Source organism: Eretmochelys imbricata, chromosome 13 (genome assembly GCF_965152235.1).
Source record: "Eretmochelys imbricata isolate rEreImb1 chromosome 13, rEreImb1.hap1, whole genome shotgun sequence".
Classification (NCBI taxonomy): domain Eukaryota; kingdom Metazoa; phylum Chordata; order Testudines; family Cheloniidae; genus Eretmochelys; species Eretmochelys imbricata.
The window spans coordinates 25,254,218-25,275,612 of record NC_135584.1 but is presented as its reverse complement, the minus strand read 5'-3'; the positions used below and the strand labels follow the sequence as shown (position 1 = coordinate 25,275,612).

Sequence of the window (21,395 nt, the reverse complement as noted above, 5' to 3'; positions counted from 1 at the left end):
AGAAGGTCAGGTCCCCACAGAGCTAGAAGGGAGATACGCATCTCCAGGCGGCTTTTCTTTCTCTGAAACCCTTAGTGATGACAGCATTACGGTTACAGTGTGTTCCTCACGGCAGTCTGCTTGGATTCCCCTTGTACGAAGCAGGGCAATTGGGACCCCGCTCTGCAGGGCACAGGGATCTCTCTGCTTGGGTTCAGCTGGAATATGCCACGGTTTGGCTGGGCGAAGCCAAGCCAGAGTGCGGTTTCTGTAGTTGGGCAGCTCCCAGGGATATCAGGTAGGGAGGACCATGGAGCTCAGGCTGAAAGCAGGCCAGGGAGAGAGTGCTGGGAGGCCCAGAGACTACCCCGCCCCACGTGGGGCAGAGGGGAGAGAGGTATCAACAGGGCAAAGGCAGCTGAGGGGGAGCACTAAGGAGACAGACCGCTGCCCTCCCTCCATGTGGATCCCCCGTGGGGCATTAATGAAGAACATCTCCCCCAGTGAAAAGCACAAGGAGGGCAGGAACGGACAGCACACCCCGCCTCCTCTCTGTGAGTCCTGCCCTGTCCTTGGCGGTTTCTTACAGGGACCTTCCTCCTCACCTGAAGAAGGTGTGGTGCTCAATGCAGACCTTCCAGAGCCTCTTGGCGGAGCGGTGGTTGGGCAGCTTGAAGCCAATGGTGCTCTCGAACTGCTCATACTGGAAGCACACGAGACAGACTCGTGTTACAGCCGGGATTCTTGCTCGGGAGCTGCCTCAGACTATGGCCCTGGGAGATGGCTCAGGCTGGCGACAGCCTCCTAGCCAAGGTCCCAGCAGGAGAATGACAGACCGGGTGTCTCTATCAACGCTACCCAGCATGCTCTGGGGCCCCGGCTGGGGTGGCTATTCTGTCAGGACTCAGCTGGTGGCAGGGCAGGGTCAGAGCTCACACGGCAGCAGGATGGCATTTGTGGATGATCACATTTTCCTCAGCACTAACCAGCTTTTGGCTGGGAGGGGAATTCTCTCATGTAAGGAAAAGAAATTTCAAATGTTCCATTTCCTTTGGGGGGAATAATCCCACTTTTGCTCCCTTTTTCAGACCCTTCCCCCCTTTTCACCCCACTGGATAAAACACATGAGAGGCTGGGTTTGGTTTGTTCTTCGCTGAAATGAATTTGGGGGCCTCCTTGCTCTGGTGCGATGCAACAACAATGGACCTTTCCAGCACACGAGCACCCTTGGGAGAGAACAGACTTCCTGACACCCACCCGGGAGGTAAGGATGGACTCTGCCCTGTGTCCCCCCCAACTCCCGAGGGACGGATTCTCGCAAGAGACACCCACCTCACCGGGGCGGATTTTGATGTAGAAGTTGCTCCTCTTGTAGGAAATCTTGAGGATCTTGGGCCAGGCAAAGCGGTTTATCCTCAGCCTGTCCCTGTAGATCAGCAGGCCGTTGGCACAGACGCCTAGCATGATGTCAATGCCTTCCGAGTCCTGATGGAAGCCAGAAGGGAGGGTTAAGGACAAGGTAGGAGGGTTAGTATTTGGCCAGCAAACAGCCCTCCAGCTACCACCTGGCAGTGTGGTCTAGCAAGGTGTCCAGAGCCAGCACCACGCCAGGGGCCGTAGCCTGGCTGGTAATTTGTACCTGCAGCCAACTGTAAAATGCGGCCACTGCATTCCCTCCAGAGCATGCAGTGCCACTGGGCTGCTACCACACATCACGCGGTACCCAGGTCCCCTGCTGGAGATGCCAGTGGGGAGATGCTGCGGGGAGGGGAATGTTCCCACTCAGAATGGAGCAGGAGGTTTGGAGGAACACTGGCTGCTGTTCACAGCTGTGAGACACCTGTGCTCTTTTGTGGGGGTTTCCTGCCCTTAAAAGGCAATTCCATCTTCTCATGGCTTTGAGCTCTGGGGCAGCCTCTGGGGTGGAGAGACAGGACCACGCCCCCAGCAGCTCAGCCAGCACAATGGGGCCCTATCTACAACGTACTGACCAGGTGAGGTTTTCAGAAGCACCTAAATCACTAAGGAGCCCAAGGCCTTGTCTATGCGAGGTGTCCACTGTCACTCTCAGGGTGGAGGTGGGATCCTGGTTCAGATGGCATCAAGCTAGCCACAATAGGGGCAGGTCGTGGGGGCAGCCCCCTGGAGCTGCAGGTTCTCCACGGCCTTTCCCAGGGCAGAGTACGTATCTGTAGTCCTGTGGGAATGCCAAAGCTGCGCTCTGCATTCCTCCCCCCACAGGCTGAGGAAACCTAGGACCTGGCTCCTGGACCACACAGCTACTGGAGCCGGAGCCAGGCTTGTCCAGGTGTGTTTGTAGAGATGGCAGGGAAAGAAGCCTTTCTAAAACACACTGGAGATCTTAAATGGGGGTCCCGCTTCCCTGCACAGTGAGCCCCGGCAAGCAGAGCGGTCACAGCTGCAGCACCAGGTGCATTGTGGGCTTGTTGCTGGAGGACTGTTTATACCGGTTCAGGCACTTCGGCGTCCACACGTGCCTTGCACCAGTAGAACTGTGCCTGCTGGCGGGGGTGAATGTTGCCTGGGGAGCTGGTTTCACTTTGCCAGCAGGAGCAGAGCGTTTTGTCAGCAGGACGCGCGGCTCAGTGCGCACAGAGGCAAGGCCGTACCCAAAGAGGTAACGCTGGCCAGCTTGTTCTGCAAGCTCTGGCACCAGAGGGCAGCACAGAGCTGTGCTGCTGGCTCAGAGGATCTGGGGGCAGGGGTGTAATTAGCCTCAGTTGTGATGTGGGCACTTGCCGACTGTGAACTGGACTGAGACCCACCCACTCCATTTTATAGGCTGGTAATTGCTATCAGCCATTACCAGCCTGGGCTGGATACAAACACGTCACCCTGGAGGTGAAAATGACCATGCTGCCCCTTGCCCGCTGTGTTCTTGTGAGCAGGGCAGATGCTTCCCTACTTCGTTCTTGGACAGGCCTAGTGGCTCGACATGGGACTGGCCTGCCAGCTGCTGCCTGCAGCTCGCTCTGCAATAAACAGCTAAGGGCATCCCCAAGTGGGCCCCAAACTGGCCAGCTGGCTCTGCAAGCTCAAGCGCCAGAGGTCAGCACAGAGCTGTGTTGCTGGCTCAGAGGATGGGGGGCAGGGAGTGAGCTCAGGCCCTGGCGGATGGGTCACATTTCAGGACTGACAGCATTTCCTAGATGATAGGGCAGCGAGGCCCCACATGAGTGCACCTGGGACTCTAGTTCTGCTTGTCCCGGCTTGGATGAGACGAACGGCAAACTTCTCAGTGCTGTCACCTCCTGAGAATGGAAAACCACTGGGATCCTTGGCACCGGGAGCAGAGGGGTATCATGTTGTCCGGAGACATCCACAAAGGTCAGGGGGGGAGAGACGGAGAAAGGAAACGAGGGATGTCCCCATTGCAATCGGGAGTGGGATTGCCTCACATCTAGGCATACCCCACGCTAGCGCTGATGTAGCTAGATCAAAGCCAGCTCCGGTAACAACAGCAGTGAAGCCCTGGCAGCAGCACGGGCTAGCTGCTCCGGTGTGTATGGAGATTCCTGGGCAGGCGGGGCTAGCTAGACCAGCGCTAGCGTGGGTCTGTCTGCATGCCCTGCAATCACACCGCCTGACAGCAGCGTAGATATACCCAGAGTGTGCGTGTGAGACAGAGGGAGAAAGGGAGCGAGACAGAGGAGTGAGGAGCTCTGAGGAGAAGCACAGAGAGGGCCTCAGAGGGCTCCTGTGCCCTGACTCTGGGGGCTCAGGTACCTTGGCGTGGTGCAGGTCGACTCCGTACATGGAGAGCTTCTTGGCATTCTCCAGGAAGTGGATCTCCGCTTCGCCTGGCGTCATGCCCCTTGGAAGGAGACGGGGAGCAAAGAGAGGCTGATTAGAACCATGCCACTGCTGCCAGCTGCATCCTGCGGGCATGGAGGGATCGGGGGTCTGGTCAGCAGGAATTGCTTGGGAGATGAGCACTGGGATGCTATTAGCAGGGAACCCAGGCCAGCACCAGGGCTCCCTCCCAGCTGCTGTACAAGCAGCGCCTGGCAGGGCGCAGCTGCTTGGATCCCTGCCCACTAGAAGGGAGGAATGGCGGGGCTAGAGGGGTGCCCAACCTGTAGGTCTTGTGCAGCTCCATGATGCGCTCCTCCAGCTCCCTGGTCTGGTTGGGCGCGAAGTGCAGCTCGCTGACGTAGTTGCCGACGTGCTCCTCAGCGTCGTAGTCTCCCAGCTCGGCCTGCACGGCATAGGAGCCCAGCAGGGCATGCGTGACGAAGGAGCAGGGCAGGCGGCCCGTGATGATGTCAGCCCGCAGCTGCAGACACAGGTAGTATCTGGGGGAGAAAAAGGGGGAGGCTGGTGAGATGGGGGCAAAGACAAAGGGAAACGCCCTGGTGAGCTCTCTGGGGGCCAGGCAGATTCTAAATAGCACAGGGGTCTGCCCATCGCAGGGAGATGGTCACTGGGGCGGGGTACATGTACATGGGGCAGACAGTCAATAACAGTTCAGGCCGTCACTGTGCCCCCGTGACAAGGAGCAACCCCCCCGCACCACACTCAGGATGAGCGCCCCCCGTCTTGTGCCCCTGCACTCAAGACAGACTCCCTCGCCCTCTGCCAGGGATGGACCCTCCGCCCCAAGCCCAAGATGAACCCCATTGACCATGGCCACAGACCTGGGTCAGACCCTCCCAGCCAGGCCCCCCCACAGCACACCCAGAGGAACACAGTCACACCCTTCACACGCACACCTCCTGCACTCCGCCAGACTACACACTGGGCCAGTCCCCTCCCTGACCCACCCAACACACACAGGTGGCCATATCCTACACACAGGTGACCTTTCACGCACACACGTGGTCCCATCCACCGTGCAGCTGGCTCTCTGGACAGATGCTGTCTGCCAGGGAGGGGAGGAAGAGCCCTGGGGCGTGGCAGTGTACCGAGTGCCCCATGGCCCCTCACCTTGTGATGTCCTCTGTGAGTTGGGCAGGGTCTGGTGGGTAGAATTTAACAGTGAAGGCAAAGTTCCAGGGGCCACCTAGGGAGAGGAAGAAAGAGAGAATAAGGGGGAGCATGTTCCCCATGTGCCTAGGACACGTCCTCCCTGAGGGCACCCGCCCCGCAGCCTGGGCTCAGTGTAGGGAGCCCGTGCCTGTGTCCCACCCCTTCTCAATGCCCAGGGCCCCTGGGACAGGCAGAAGGAAGAGGCGACTCCCCTGGGGTTACTACCTGAGTGCCCAGAGAGATTAACCCGCCGAGCATGGGTTGCTTTGGGGATCTACAGACTGTGCTTCCCGCAGACCCCACCACCGTCGGCCCAGCCAAGATCTGCCCAGTCTCCACCATGCAGGGACACCACCTCTTCCTGTCGCCACAGCAACAAGCCTCACATTTCCCAGCAAGGTTCCCTGAGGTCCACAGTTGGTGAGGCCCCCCTCTCCTGCTCCACAATGTCTCTGCAAGCCACTGCCCAGCCCAGCTAACCAGCCTGCCTTGCCACCCCTACTCTCGGCCAGCCCGGGATCTCCTGCTCCTCCTCCAGCTGACCAGCCCCCACCCTGCTCTGTCAGCCCGGGAACCCACTCCAGGCCAGCCCGGGCTCTCCTGATTGCTCAGCGGTGCAGAACCAGAGCCCCCTCTGAGCATCACGTAGATCCAGCCCCTCCCCACCCATTCTCCAAGGGAGCCAGGGACGGTTACAAGGACGTCTGTTAGCAGCTGGGTGGATCCTAAGACACTGCGTTGGATGCTGGGCAAGGTCACTGCTGTAGATAAGGACGGGGATCCCCACCCAGCTAGAGAGGCTCTGCAGCCCCCCATCCCACTGTGGGTAACTCTAATGACTCATGGGCATCGTATGGTAGCCAGGAATCCCGCCGCCAAGGAGCCCCAGGGCCTGCACACCTCAGCAGAAGAAGGCAGCCACACACCCTCAGCAGAGGGAGCAGACAGCATCCCCTTCATTCACAGCACCCTCTCCCAAGCCCAGGGGCGTTGTCCCGACCCAGCCGCAAAAGACGCAGACACGAGGCCTGATTCCCCATCTCACGCCAGGACTTCAGGGGAGTGGCCCCTGACTGACAACGGTGCGAGTGAGGGGAGAACGCAGCCCACAGAGACCCACAGAGATGCCCAGCTGTGTGTTCACTGCAGGGCTAAGGACCAGCAAAGCCATCCAACCAGTTGCCCTAAGAAAGGTCCTCCACAGGAATGGTGGCACATGGTCCATAGGCTGCTGGAGCCCTGCTCTGGATGCCAGCCTGCCCCTTCTGCCAATGGCGCACACAGTCAGGCATTCCCCAGCTGTCCCTGACCGGATGCCAGTGGCCTGGTTTTCAGAGGTGCTGAGCAGCATCTGCAGCTGACATCCGCCTCCAGGGGACTCCAGGCGCTTGGCAACTCTGCGAATCAGGCTCGTATTCCTGCCGCAGCCACCACATTTCCCCTTGCTTCTCTTGCTCTCCTTGGGCTGCACCAAGGGGCTGGAGTTCCCACCGGGATAGGCAGAATGGGGAGGTAACATAACTGAGAGCAGTGGCAGCTGCTGAATTCCTTTGAAAGCCTGACCAGCCTGAAGAGCGCACTGCCCAGGCCTAACACATGGTGGGACGGCACCTCCCCAGCACACACACTGGGCGACTTACTGCGGATCTGCTTTTTGATTTCCTTGGAGGGGTCCAGCCAGTTCTGAAACAACAAGAAATAACACAAACAGGGGTCATGGCTGCGGCCTGGAGGGAGGGGTGGGACGGGACTGGGGAGGGGGGCATCGAACGGGCCCGGCAAAGAGCTGGGTGCCCCAGCCTTACCTTCTGGCTGTCGGAGTCGCAGAACGTCAGGCCGAAGTAATCCTTCTCCAGGAGGTTGAGGTGCTCACACACCATGTCGAAGAGCACCTGGCCCCGGGCATGTTTCTGCAGGAGACACAGCCGGACAGGGGAGTTGGAGCCAGGATCCCCCTCCCATTTTCCAAGGCCAGTCATGCTGCAGCTGTCCATCAGAACACAGGCAAAAGCAGGACCCGGGGGATGCAGGAAGTCTCTGCCCCTTGCTTCCCCCTCCCAGCGACCAAGCACAACCACAGCCCGTGCTTGCCTGGGCTCGGCGCTCTGGGAGTGTCCCTGTGGGCATGATTGTCACCCCGAAGGGGACAGGGAGGGCTGGGGAGAAGGGGAGGCAATGGCTCTATCAAGGGAGTAGCTGTAGGCATGCTCCCCCTGGCCCAGAAGGACAATGTGCCTTCTAGACTGTCCCCTGGGATATCCCGAGTCAGTATCCAACTCCCTGAACCCCCTCTCTCCTCTTCCTGGACTTTGGCTTTACTGGGGACTCTGAAACAATAACAAAGCACAAAACTCAGCCTGAGTTCCCTCCCTGCGCTCGGCTGCCCCTGGGGTTTCCCTCTAGGACATTCCTGTCTCAGCTCCCTAATCCCCTATCCTGAGAGAGCCAGCCCCACCTCCTATAGATTCATGGGGCAGATTCATTCGATGAACTGATCCTGCAACAACCAGTTTCAGCAGCTTGGTGCAGAGTTTTAACACCGGCAAATAGGGCAGGTGCACAGAAGAGCCCTAGCACCACATTACAGGGCAGTGTAACTGTTTACCCCTCTAATGTGGGATGCAGCCAGGATCTGGGTGATGGAGACCCACCCAGCTGCTGGCACACCTTCCACTTTAAAGCAACACAGGTGCAGAGTAGCTGCTATACTGGATCTGAGCAGTGGTCCAGCCAGCCCAGGAGCCTGTCTTTGCCGAATACAAGATACCTGAGCGGAATGTGCAGGAAACGGCACAGTGGACAATTCTGCAATAACCTGCCTGCAGGGGTAGTTCCTAACTGACCAGGACAGTTAGTGGCTGGCTAATGCCCTGAAGAAGGACGGTTTATACTGCTTATATTCCTATATTTATCCTGTCTAATGTAATAGTGGGTGTTCTCATTATCCAGTTAAATGTTCCATCCTCTTCTGAATCATACCAAGCATTTGGCCTTTTGCTATCTTGTGGCAGTGAGTTCCATAGGTTAATTATGTGGCTAGAAGAATAATTTCCATTGACCAGCTTTACATGAGTCACTCTCCAATTTCACTGAGTGTCACCTTGTCCCTGTAATATGAGACTGGATAATTGGGGCACCTGATTTCCCTTCTCTAGACCATCCATTTTTCTATATACCTTGATCATGATCCCCCTTTTTTACCTCAATTCTAAATTAAAGTCCCCATCTTTTCAATCTCTTTTGGTAAAGAAATCTTTTTATGCCTCTAATAGGTTTAGTCTTCCATCTCTGGACCCCTTCTGTTTCTTCCTATATCTTTTTTGATATAGGAGTACTGCAGAGCTGAATTTGTTCAGGCAAGGATATTGGATTTGTGTGTTTCATCCCTGCTTGTTTTTAATGGATATAAGTATTGTCTAGAATGCACAACTAAGGCAAAATATACATACAGGGGGTGGGGGATGAAAAGGGGAGAGAAAGAAACCACAAATACAGCACAAGCCCCCTTTTAATAAAGCAATTTCTTTTTTCCCCAAAGGAATTTTCTCTGAGCAGAGGTTCCTCGCTAGCCAGAATTACCATTTGCACAACACAAAAGATTGCAACAATCTAGGACTTTAACTTGACTCCACTGTGAATGGAATCTCATAAGATCAGAGTTCACCACTGACAGCTTCTTCTATAAACAAAGCAGCAGAAACAAAGGGCAATAACATATCAGGAGATTACTGTTTCCTAAGGTACATGCAGAAGTAGTATTTCTGATAAGGAAACAACAAGATATGGCTTATATATCCGGTATGAGGCAGATATTTGTGGGCGCACACTTGTGTCTGTTGTTTGGTAAATATTAATCAGTCACCCGGGAAGGGTGAGGAAATCCATGTGCTGCATCAGGGCTCGGAAAAGCTCATCTCTCCTGCTTTAAGAGATCATTTCAGTTGCTATAATGACCCATTCTATTTATTGCTTTGTGACAATGTTTCTGCCGTAAATACAAATGCAGTTATTAAAAATGACAGTTAAAGCCTGGGGCTGCTGGAAGGTTGAGATCAATGGAACAAAGCTGACTCGGATTCCTTCACCCACTCAGTCCCAGGAACAGGCTTTAATATTCCCGTTCATCTAGGGAAAACTCAAGGCCTTGGTTCTGACATGAATTAATCTCCATGCAATAGAGAACTCTGAGACCCATGATCTAAACACAGACTGATGGCTTCTCTGTCTGCTGAGCTCCTAGACCACTGACATCAGGGTTCAAAAAAAATCCAGTCACAGTCTTCCAGATGAGTGTGGGGCACTGAGGATACAATTGCAGCAGAATCTCAGTTTTTATATTGCTAAAAATAGATTTCCAGCCCTCATGGCTCTTAGACAACCTTCCAGACACAAACGAAGTGCAACTCAATTAAGTGCCATCTTCCTGAGTCTGCAGACAGGCAGCGTCAGTGCCTCTACTGCTGCTCAGAGCCTTGTGGAGCAGCAGCTGAATGACATTAACAAGAGGGGTCAATTTCATGACTGCTGTCCCAAACAGGTGAGGAGCAAGGAGGGCAGCAAAAAAACCACTCAGTTTTATGTCACAATTTATGTTGCTTGGGACAGCTCCGAACAGCAGCAGATGCAGGCAGGAAAGCTATTCACAGGGGGGCGGAAGACCCAACAAACAGAGATTAGGGACGGGGTAGAGAAGTGGAATCACCCTATTGCAGTGCAACAACCAATATGCTTTCCACTGCATCACTCTGCTGCAGGCGAGCAGCTAACAGCACTTCTGCTGAACTATTTAAACTCAATGGACACTTAACAACTCTCCCTAGTAGTTCTGAAAACAGGAATCAGGCACTCTGCTGACAAGAACACACTTTATCTGGCCAGGAGGGCTGGTGACTAAGTGGAAACTGATGCCTGAAAATCTCACACTCTTAAAACGTTCACTTTTCTGTGAACATTTTCATATTGTTTGAAATTTTTCAGTTTTCCATCGAATCAAACCAAAGCAAAAAATTGTGTTTTGATTTGATTTAAAATGAAAAAAAAAATCACTGTACAGATCTGGCGATTTCCCCCCTCCCTCCTTTTTTACTTCTTATCCCCTTTTTCCAAAGGAGGGGGAAATGGAGGGAGTGGGGGACAAAAATAAAAACATTTGAAAATTTGTCATTTCAGTTCAAATCAAAATGATTTATTTTTTTTCTAATTGACATTTTTCATTTCGTTTCATAAACTTCAGTGACAAATTTTCATTCCTTTCAAAAGGGCCTGGAGCAGAGCAGGGGGTGAGCCCCCGCCGGCATCTAAGAAAGATGGTGCCTACGGCTTTGTCCACGCTCTCTTCCCTGCGATGGGCTGATCACACTTTGCAGCAGTGATACTCAGTCCTCAATGGTTCAGGATGCAAATTAGTGGTCAACATAACCCAGAGGTGAAAGTAAGCCGGAACGGTCTGGTACGGCATACCGGCAAGTGCCAGTACGGCGTGCCGGAACAGACCGGCTTCCCCAGGCTGGCGCTTTAAAGGGCCCGGAGCTCCCCGCAGTGGCCAGAACCCCTGGCCCTTTAAAGCGCCGCCAGAGCCCCACTGCCGGAGCCCTTGGGGTAGCGGCGGCAGGGCTCCGGTGGCGCTTTAAAGGGCCTGGGGCTCCGGCCGCTGCGGGGAGCCCCGGGCCCTTTAAAGAACTGCCCAAGCCCCGCTGCTGGAGCCCCTGGGGTAGCCCTTTAAAGCACCACCCGAGCCCCACTGCCGGAGCCCAGAGCTCCGCTGCGGTAGCAGTCGGCTGGTGCCCAGGGCCCTTTAAATCACCCCTGAGCCCCTGGGCTCCCAGACCCCTCTGTAGCTGGTAGCTCTGGGGCTGATTTAAAGGCCCCCACTATTTAAAGGCCCCGCCTCTTCCAGTTGAGGCCACGCCCCCCTGCTCAAGACTCCAGAGTACCAGTAAGTCCTTTAAGTTACTTTCACCCCTTACATAACCCAAAGGAGCCACAGTAGTGACAATTCACTGTGTCATTTACTATTTTTATATACCTATCTACAGTATTATCCTCACAGCAAAATGACTGGGGGGAGGGATACTCAGTGGTTTAAGCATTGGCCTGCTAAACCCAGTGTTGTGAGCCTTGAGGGGGCCATTTAGGGATCTGGGGCAAAAATTGGGGATTGGTCCTGCTTTGAGTAGGACTAGATGACCTTCTGAGGTCCCTTCCAACCCTGATATTCTATGATTCTATGATTGACCAAGTATTCTAAATTGGTTAATAGCATAGTAAACGCATCCTGACTGGTTAATAACTTAGATTGGCTAATAATGAAATCACAGTGTTTTAAAGAGCTGCTTGCGGCTCGCAAGCTTCAGTCTGAGTATCACTGCTCTGCCTGCTGCATGAACTCCCTTGCTCTCTAACAAAGCCGACCGCTATCACAGTGACACAGGCTCACTCACTCTCTTTCTCGCTCTCTCTCACACACACACATACACACATGCCAACACTTCATTTTTGCCATGATACACAAATAGCAGGCAGCCCCCGTGCAGAAATGCATGAGTCAGACTTGCATTCTCGCTTCATTCTTGTGCGTGTGTGTATGGACGTGTGCACTTGGGGATTCGTCTGTGTCTACGTGCATGTGTATTTCTGTTAGTGACCCAGATAGCTCACGGCACCCTTGGTGCCTTACTGAGCTAATAAGCAGAAATGGCTTCCGGCAAGGGAGAACTCTGCTTTGAAGATGGGAAATCAGAGGATGGGGAATGAGACACGGAGCTATGCCACCGGCTTGTTCCCAAACCTGTGTGCTCATGTATCTGTGCATGCAGGTGTGCAAATGTGTGCCTTGGCATGCCTGTCTGTGCACTCATGCCTCTGAAAGTGTGGGTCTGTGTGTGTCTATCTGTGCTTACGTACACACGTGTCTCTGGTTGCACAAGCGTCTGCCTGTCTCTGGGTGTAGGAGTGTGAACGTCCACATGTGAAAACGTCTCTGTGTGTGTCAGTAAATAGGGGTGGAGGGAACACTGTGATTAGACGACGGGGACTGGGACTGGGAGCCAGTGAGGATGGGAAATGTGGGCGGGGAGAGTGTGTGACTGGAGGCAAGGCGGAAGGACAGAGACATATCACATGAGGCACTGGGAAGAGGGAAACTGGAGCTGGCTGGACAAGGAGATCGGGGCTGGGATGAGAATCCTGAGGTGTGGGAAATAAGACTGGCTAGGTAAGAAGAATGTGACTGGGACGAGGAGCCAGGGATAGGGAAGAGACAAGACTGAGACAGGGACAGGTTGGAGGGGATGGGGCAGAAGGGGTCACGCTTGGAGGGGCAGGGGAACGGGCAAAAGAGTATGCGCCCACCAGAGCCTGGAATGGAACCCAAGACTCCTGAGTCTCACCATTCCTCTGCTCTCAGCAAACACGAGAGAAACCCACTGGCAAAGCGTGTGTCTCATCCCCCTCTAATGCTGGCCCACGTACAGGATAACAACCTACCACTGCTATCACTTACTCTAGTAGCTCAAGTAGCTGAGGTCTCTGTGATGGAGCTAAAGGTTCTATCCCTGCTGATGGACCTATGTGGGTGTCAATTCGATACCACATGAAGGAATTTCTGTTTTTTCCAGTTTGCCTTTTGCAAAACCTAGGAAATCTACATCCAAAAAAACTATGTTCAAAGAACATTCTTAAGGTTGCAAAGTCAAGTGCTCAGAAGTTAGGAAATGCCAGAATTAAGGTGGCCTGCGACATTGTGAGCATGCATTGTGATAGTCCTCAGTTACACAATCATATATTTTGGCCACAGGACTCCTGCTCCATTTCATAGACAGGATGGACCTGAATCAAGGTTATTAGTGAAGGAGACTGTCTGCAGGGCCCATTTCATTTGTTGCAGAAGTTGGAAGGCATGTCGTGAACAAGATAGGGGATTGTAGGGAGTGAAGGGACAGTCTCATAATTAAGGCAGTTGAATGCTTTCCTGGAGAACTGGATTCTATTCCTGCCTCTGCCACAGAGTTCCTGGGTAATGCTGGCCAGGTCACTTAAACCTAACTTTTCACGGGTGGGCACTAATTGCATGTTCTTCATTTTCTGGATGCCTGATTGAGAGCCTGCAGTCTGATCTGCAGCAGTGCCGAGCACTCACAGCTGTCACTGGAGTTGATGGGAGCTGTGCTCTGAACACATGAAGTGCTTTGTAAGAGAAAGTTTCTTATCTTACAGTAACCGGTTACTACGATAGAGGACACCTTAGTAAAGATCCTGGGGGTGGGAGCAATGCTGAAAGGGAGCACTCTGTACTGGAAGTGTATGGAGCTGACTATGAATCTGAGAAAGCGCTGAGGAGCAGGGTGAATGTCCGCGTGACAGTAGACATCCTTCATGTCAAGAGCTGTAAACCACAGGCCTTTTTCCAGGGGTGGAATTACAGATGCCAACGTGACTTCACAAAACATGGAGTTTGTGCACAATGCGATTGAGATGGTGGAGGGCGAGAATGGATCTCCAACCACCTCTCTTTTTGGGGACTAGGACACATGTTGAGTAAACACCCCTCCCTTGGCACTGAAGAGGAACCCGTTCTCACTCCTCACTGTAAGAGAGATTCTGCTTCTTGTTTGAGAATGTTTTTATGAGAGCAGCCCTCAAGGGAGGGTGAGCGAGGGGGTTTTGGAGAGGGTAGGGATGCAAACTACATCATACAGCCGGAATGGATGATGCAGAGCACACATCCGTCCATTGTTATGGTACTCCAGGTGTTGACAAAGAGTGCTAGACAACCACCACAGGGTGTGTAGGAGTCAGGAGGTGTTGGACTCAATGGTTTGCAGTTCTCAAGCTCCCGTCAAAAATAACATTTAGCCGAGGGCTAGAAACGCACTTCAGAGGTGTGGGGAAGTGAGTCTTTTGGGCTCTCTGCCTCTTATGGGATGGCTTATAAGGTCTCCTCTGGTGGAAGAACTGTTGAGCCATCAGTCTAGGCTTGTATTATCACTGGCGGAATTTTCTCTTTGGGGCAGGTGTATATTCCCAGGGAGCAGATGGTGGCCCTGCAGTCCTTTAAAGTGAGTAAGGACTCATCCATCTTTGGATTGAACAAATGAATCTCATCAAAGAGCAGGTCCTCACTGGGGTTATGAACCTCCCGGGGAACCCCAAAGCATGGAGAAACGAGTAGCCGTTGCCCTGCAAGTTGTATCAGCTGTTGCCAGGGCACACATGCAGAACAACAGATTCTGCTTTCAAAACTCTTCGGCGCCAGGAGCATGAAGCACATGCATCCCCACGGTGGAATACAGCTAGGGACCAGCTCTAGAAGAAGGCGGCTAAATACTCTAAAAAATCAGGTCCCAGGTGCCGGAAATTGGACACCCAAAATGAGTGGGTACCTTTGACTTTAATATCTTTATGCTTCAGTTACCCATCCATAAAACAGGGATAATCCCCCCTCGTCTTAAAGGGGAGTTGTGAAGATACATTCATTAATGTTTGTGAAGCACTCAGAACTGTAGTGATGAGCAGCATAAAAAAGCCCCTGTGGAAACTTAATTCTGGCTTCCGACCAGGGTTGGAACAGTGGTAGTCAGCGAGGTCTGGGGCCACACATTGAAGAATGAGGAGAAAACAAACCATGGAAGAGCTGCTCACTAAGGCTACGTCTACACTTTGGGCTTATCAAACTAGCGTGAGCCTAAACAGCAGTGTAGTCTCAGGTAACGGCGGTGGAGGCATGGCTTAGCTGTGCTGGGTATATACCCACCAGTTTCAGGCAGGTTTATACGTGGCTATGCCATGCCTCGACTGCTGCTGCCGCCGACGCTACTGCAGGTACAGTTATTTATTCTCCCGCTAGCTCAATGGGAGCTAGTGCGACTCTGTGTACATGTGCAGGGAATCACACCCCTAGCTTGCAGTGCATATGGCAGCCTGAGCATCCTCCATTCTGTGCACTGGGTGAGGCAGGGGTCCTGTGGATGTGATCATGTCATTAAAGACTCTATCAGAATGCATCTGCATGAAAGGGATAAATTAAGGCTGCATAGGTAACCTTAACTCTGGCATTTCCTGACTTCTGAATGCTTGACTTTGCAACCTTACTAACGTTCCTTTACTGTAGTTTTGTGTGTGTGTGAGCACATATAGGCGTGTCTGTCTACCAGTGTGAGTGACTGTGAGCGTGTGTCTGCTTGCATCTGCCTATCACACGTTTCTCTTTCCCTCTTTCTCTCCTGAGTCCAGTCCCTGTTTCCATTTTATACCTCCCCTGACAGCCGCACAAGCACCATTAATTTGTTCATCTGACATTGCAGTGTTGTGAGAGGAAGGAGGCCCCTTTACCGTGCCCTGCTGCAGCTCGGCAGTCACCTCCTTCCCAGATCACGAAGGCTGCCATGCTGCAGTGCAAGGACTGGCCCTGTTACACAGCCTGAGGAGTGGCCCAAAGCCAGGGCCTGTCTAGACCTCTCGCCTTGAGAACTGCTGCCATGTCGGAGGTGCAGGGTCCTGGATTCAGCCAGCTGCTGGCCAAGAGCGGGGAGCAGCCTCCCCGTCCCGCGCAGCCTCCGGTCTCCTCTCACACAGCTATGGGGCGGAGACGGCTGCACCTGAGTCCCGCTGAGCTGCCAGAGCCATTTCTCTGGTCCAAAGCAGGTTGGCCTTTGGTTTTATAGCGGGAGAAGTCGCAGATTACAAAGCCAGGAAGACCTGCTGGGATCGTCTAGCCCAGGGGTGGCCAAACTTACTGACCCACCAAGCTGCATCCAACAATCTTCAGAAGTTTGAGAGCCAGAGCACACCTGCTGGGAGTCGGGGATTCAGCCCCTTGGGAGGCACCTGCCAGGGCTTGGGGTTTCAGCCCTGCTCCTGCTGAAGCCCCGAGCCCCAGCAGGCACACCCTGTAGGGCTGAAGCCCTGAGACCCACCTCCCCGCTTGGCAGAAGCCCCTATCTCACCACCCTACTGCAAGGCAGAGATCCTGAGCTCCCCACAAGAGCTGCACTTTAACTGTAAAAGAGCCGCATTGGTTCCCGAGGTCTAGCCTGAGCTCCTGTGTGACGCAGGCCTTAGGACTTCCCTGAATTAAATCCTGTGTGAACTAGTGCCTCTCTTTTAGAAAAATGTCCAATCTTCATTTAGAATTTGCCAGTGACAGAGAATCCCCCACAGCCCCAGGTAAGCTGGTCCAGTGGTTGGTTACCTTCCTTTTAAGGGTGAGAAAGGGGGCGATGGCCAAGCAGAGCCAGGCTGGGAGGCGAGACAGGGTGACACAGACAGACACACAGGGTTCAGGCAACACACCCCAGTCACTCACCTCCACTTCACACTCATACTCGGAGGCGTCGAGCAGGGTCACCCTGCAGATGGCGCTCTTGAGCTTCTTGGCAATTTTCTGGGGGGATTTCTGGGTCTTGCTGGGCGTGGTTTTCTCCGACAGCCCGTCTGTTTCGCTGTAGTCCTTCTCCTCCAAATCCATGCCCTGGAGGATGAGAAACGTGTGTTACCCTCCTACACCCGCGTGGGGGTCCAGCCGGTGCACCCTGCCCTGTCACAAGGGAGCTGTGGGGTTTGGGAGCTATCTCAGGATGAGGCATGCTGGGCCAGTGGGGAGCAGAAGGGGTGGGAGCCGCATTGTCCTCAAACTGGCTGATCCAAAGAGACCCCTCTGGCTTTGGCCTGCACTGAGGGGCATGGGGGGGGATCCCTGTGAGGAGAGAGGAGGGTGGGAAAACCAGGCAAGGGTGGAAGGAATCCCTCCCTCCTGGGGCCCCTCAGTGAAGTGGGAGCTGGTGGGAGAGACCGCGAGCGACCCCTCCCTCCCTGCCCTCCCGGTGCTGGGCTGCGGCTCTCGTTGGCACATTCCAGAGACGAGGCATTTTCAAAGCCCAGCCTGTTCACCACCAAAGCGTGTGCACCTCCCACCCCCGTGCACGGCCCCACCCTCTTTCACCAGACTGCCAGTCGCTGAACTCTCTGCAGGGTATCACCACCTAGCTCTGGGCCTGGGGGCCTGTGCTACTGGAGGGCTGTAAAGAGGCAGGTGCTGAGCGCCATCCGGCTCTGCAGAGCACCTGCCCTCACAGGAGATGAGCTAGCTGGAGCATAGCATGATAATGCCAGCAGGTGCCAGCCCAGCTTCGTCCTGCCTGTGCTCTGGCCCTGGGGGATTGGAAGCACAGCCTCTGAAGGATGAATCCGGCTGTCACCTCCTGATATCGGGGGTTGAGATATACCGCGGAGGGACCCTCAGCGCACAGCCTGCTCCCTGGATTTTCCAAGAGATTTCCCCTGTCTCCCTGCATACCATGGAGCATCGTGGCGGGGCTGCAGGCAGCAAAGGAAGGTGGAGACCTGGGCCAGCCGGAAGCCTCTCCCATACACCAGTGTTGATCAGAATGCAGCCCTCAGCCCACTGGCACTCGATACACAATAATGCCTGCCAGCAAATCAGTGCTTCCTGGGGCTTGGGTCACGGCTGCCTGACGCTCCCCCAAAGTAATGCACTGAGCGGCCCACAGAGCCCTCTGCTGAAAGGATAGGATCTGTCTGCCCCACAGCAGCTGAAAAGACACCACTCTCCCACTGCTGGGACTCTGGGTACCAAGCTCAGGCTCAGCAGCCCGGCACACCCAGAACTCCCTACAAGGACAACATGCAGGAACGCTTTCTCCGAGCAGCTGCACAGCAGGTGACCCTGAGAGGTGAATGGCGCAGTAGCATCGTGAGCTCCCATTTCTCCTTCCCAGATGGGGATTCAGGTCCCAGTCAAGTCCTTGCTGCCCACATCACGAGACGAGGGAGGACGCCAGACCAGTGCTCTCTGCTGAACAGACTTCAAGCTCTGCTCTAGGGCAGATTTCAAACGGAAGCAAGCTTGGTGGGTTTCTCAGCCTACTCTCTCCTTGTCCACATGAGCCAGGGAGCTTTCCTCTCACCTCCCAGTCTGGGCAAGGCAGACTGATAGGGCGGGGTGGAGGCGCTTTTGTCACCGCTGCCCATGCTGTGCCTCTGTGGCTAAGGGGGTCAGGCAAGACTCTCACACCACCCCGAGAAGAAACCTTTTCCTCCCCTGTGTTTTCCTCCCCTTCTCTGCCTTAAGCAGCTTCCAAGGCCCAGCCAACCAGCCCAGGGCAAGCAGTGAGGGCCTCGCCACGTGGCCGCAGGAAGTGAGGACTGTCATGGAGCTGGCAAGGGACCACAGAAGCTCTGACTGCCCTTGCACCAGCTGCCTCTGCTCACCAGTGGCCAACAGCTCTTTGCAATCACCTGCATTAGATGTTTTCTGAGCCGACAGTCAAACCCTTTTGCTGTTGATCTCGGTCATTCTAGCACAGAGAGGCTCTTGGTCACAGCCCTGTAAGTCTGGGGTGGGCTGGAGTCGGCCCAGGATGGCACCAGTGTGACCAAGAGAACAACGTGGCCTGTGGCCAAGCACAGAAGACAGGATTGTGGGGACTGATTCTCCTGTGGGTCTAAATGGCTTTTTCTTGGCAGCTGGTGCCTAGCATGCACTGTGCATCCCCTCCACCAGCTGCAATTAGCAGCTATCCTGGGTTTGCTTCAATTATTTATCGGCTTGGAAATACTGTTCACAATTTCCCCCTGGGCAGGGTATGGACTGTCCCTTTCCACTGCAACAGGAAAGGCCTTACCTCCTCTGGTGACACAACTTCCCTAGCCATGATAACTCTGACTCATCGGCCTGCTTAGATGTTGCCCCTGACAAGCTAAGACTCCCCATCCTAGCTCATAGATTCCAAGTCCCCTTGTCAGGTCATCACAGTTCCCCCTGGTCCTTTCCCCCAAGAAGCGCCCCAGGGTATGTCTATACTGCAAGGCACAGTGGGGCTGCAGCTTGGGCAGAGATACCCCCCCCAGCTTTACCCGCACTAGCGCAGCTCAGCCTGGCAGGACAGAGGCTGCGGCACAGGCTTCGGCACCATGAACACGTCCCTAGGGTTCTGGCGGGGCTCGTACAGCGTCTCTGGGCAACGGTGGTTTGAAATCTCGCTCCTATCTCTTTGTGCATTGGCGGAGGCATGGGACTTCCTTTCTGGCCCCTTTGGGAGTTATTTTCCAGAGGCAAAGGAAAGGAGCACGGTCTGGGGACGAGAGAAGGGGTAGCGGCTCAACGTGCTGAGTTACAGGTAGCGGAGCTCTCTGTCGGCAGGTTAACGAGCGCGGAGGGAGGCTATGCAGCACTTTCGGACACGAGGAATCCTGCAGCCAAATGAAACTGCAGGATTATTTCGGTCTCTGACGAGCCAGGCTTGATTCTTCCATCCGGAGTCTTTGTCTGGCTGACAAACAGGGTCAGAAAAGTGACTCTGGGAAATGACACCTGTGAGCTCCACATTTGTTCTCCATCACAGGCTTCCTCACTGAGCTGTCTCGCTCTGCGAGTAGGGGCATGATGGTATTGCCGGCAGTTCAGCCATGTGTGATAGAAACAGAGCTCTGCCCCGCCTGCTTCAGACACCAGCCTGGCACTGCAGATCCTTGCTTGGGGATTTGGCTGGGAGCAGGGTTGGTGGCGGGAGAGGTGGGATCATATGGAGCTCCCTCCTCCACAGCTAAACAGGCTTCACCAAGGGGTCTGAGGATTTGTTCTCAGTAAACCTCTCCCAGAGAAGCCCTCGTCTGTGTGCATGAGAAGAATGGGCTTGTCTGAGGAGATACTGGGTCAGCTCCCATTTCTGGTGCTGCTCTGGCAGCTCAGAGCAGCAGGAGGGAATCCCCCAAAGACACGCAGTGAGATAGCTGCTCCACCCCACTCCCTCCTTTCCACGCTAGTAGAGAGGTGTCTGGGGCGGGGCTGGAGAACACAGGACTTCTACAGCAGCACAGGTTAGAGCAGCCCTTAGGCAGCTTTGAGCTTGGCCAGGGACTGCATCAGTTCATTGAGGCACATGGCTACTTGCCTCCCTCAGCCCCTGACCCTGTGGCTGGGTGGGGACCTTGGCAGCTGCTCAGTTGCACTCTGTTTCCTGCATGGTCAGGTTGCTTTGGGCTCCCAGCTTTGCTCCTCACTCTCTGCCAGGAGCTCTCAAAGCCAGGACCCAGCACTGGGCAAGACCAGGTCCTGGGGGAGTCCCTCCTGCTCTGCTCAGGGGGTGGATGGAGATTGTTCTGCTACTCTAATGGGGAAGGGAACACAGGGCAAGCTGAGTTTGTAAAATGATGCCGATCGTGCAGAGCCCTGCAGCGCTAGTCCCTTGTAGGGTGGCCTGGGGTGGGCCCCCCACCCACTGAACAGGCCCCAGCCACTCCAGCCTGGATCTATCCCATTATAGAGCTTGGAGAGCCAAAGCAAAGGCAGCTGGTCTGGGCAGGGGCACAGACCGACTTGGCACACATCAGCTTCTGGACCACTCTCCGAACTCTCTTCAGGGCAGATAAGCAAGAGGGTGTGGGCTATACACGCAGGGGGACCCAGTGCCACCAGCCTGCCCTGATGTGTGGGTGTCTCCTAGACATGCACTTCCTGGAGTGGGTCTGAGCCCCGGCACAATATGGCAGACAGCAGGCAGAGGCTGATGAGCGGAGATCCTGGGGGCCAGCTCCAGGCTGCATGGTATCTCTGTGTGCAATGGCTGGATGGATCCACTGGGCACTGCCCAATGGCAAATGGAGCAGCTGGCTTGTGTGAAGTTAATAATACCACTGCTCACATCCTCAGTGCCATCCTGGTGGCTGAGGTGCAGAGGGGCTCGGGGAGACAGAAAGCCCATCCACGCCCAGTGGGTCTAATCACACTCTGCAAGGAAACTGCCTTTATTGGCAAGAGGGAAGGGGCCAGATGATGCCAGCCGTGGAGACCAAAGGCCTCCACAGAACAGGAGCAACGTAGGAAGGCTTTTCCCTGCCTGCCCTGAGAGCCCCCTCTCCATCTCCATCCCCTCCCTCTGCTGAGAGTGGCCACCGATAGGGTGGGCTCCTGCCCACTGGGACCAGGCAGCATCCTACCCAATACCGAGCGCTCAGTCCCACGGGTCCGAGCAACTGACTAGCACTCCCCGGCCCGCCACCCACTCACCGGCTCTGCACTTTTGGAGTCGGCCTGGGCTCTGGGCTTCTCGTTGGCCTCAGCTTCCCGGTTGTCGGCCGTCGGGCCGGGGCCAGTAGTCACTGTGGTTGGGCTGGTTGCCGCTGCCTCCAGCTGCTGCTGTGGGGGCTCCTCCTGGGCATTCTTCACCTCTGAGTCTGGGCCGGTCTCTGTCGTCATGGTGACTAATTATTCTGCAGCTGCATAGGTAAGGAGAGGAGAGGCGAGGAGAGAGAGGGGGAATTAAATGCCATCCTGGCCTTTGAAACAATCTCCCCAGAGTCTGTGGGAAGGCACACGCCCAGCAGCGTTCCAGGCACTAATGATCGCTTGGTAACAGCCACGCAAGGGCTTCCAAACTTGATGATACTTTGCATGCTGAACGAGCCTCCTG

The 21,395-nt window shown here is 54.7% G+C and overlaps 1 protein-coding gene across 1 annotated transcript in view; it reads right to left on the bottom strand.

Annotated features, from left to right (window-relative positions):
• EPB41L1 (erythrocyte membrane protein band 4.1 like 1) overlaps positions 1 to 21,181 on the bottom strand; it is a 53,855-nt gene extending 32,674 nt beyond the window's left edge. The window contains exons 1-9 of the mRNA XM_077832508.1: positions 20,993 to 21,181; positions 16,271 to 16,435; positions 6,774 to 6,878; positions 6,609 to 6,651; positions 4,927 to 5,002; positions 4,077 to 4,295; positions 3,727 to 3,814; positions 1,312 to 1,464; positions 585 to 682 (exon numbers count right to left, since the gene is read on the bottom strand). Of these exons, the coding sequence (XP_077688634.1) occupies positions 585 to 682; positions 1,312 to 1,464; positions 3,727 to 3,814; positions 4,077 to 4,295; positions 4,927 to 5,002; positions 6,609 to 6,651; positions 6,774 to 6,878; positions 16,271 to 16,435; positions 20,993 to 21,181 (1,136 nt within the window). The remainder of the gene's footprint in view (positions 1 to 584; positions 683 to 1,311; positions 1,465 to 3,726; positions 3,815 to 4,076; positions 4,296 to 4,926; positions 5,003 to 6,608; positions 6,652 to 6,773; positions 6,879 to 16,270; positions 16,436 to 20,992) is intronic.
• Between the last annotated feature and the right edge of the window lie 214 nt (positions 21,182 to 21,395).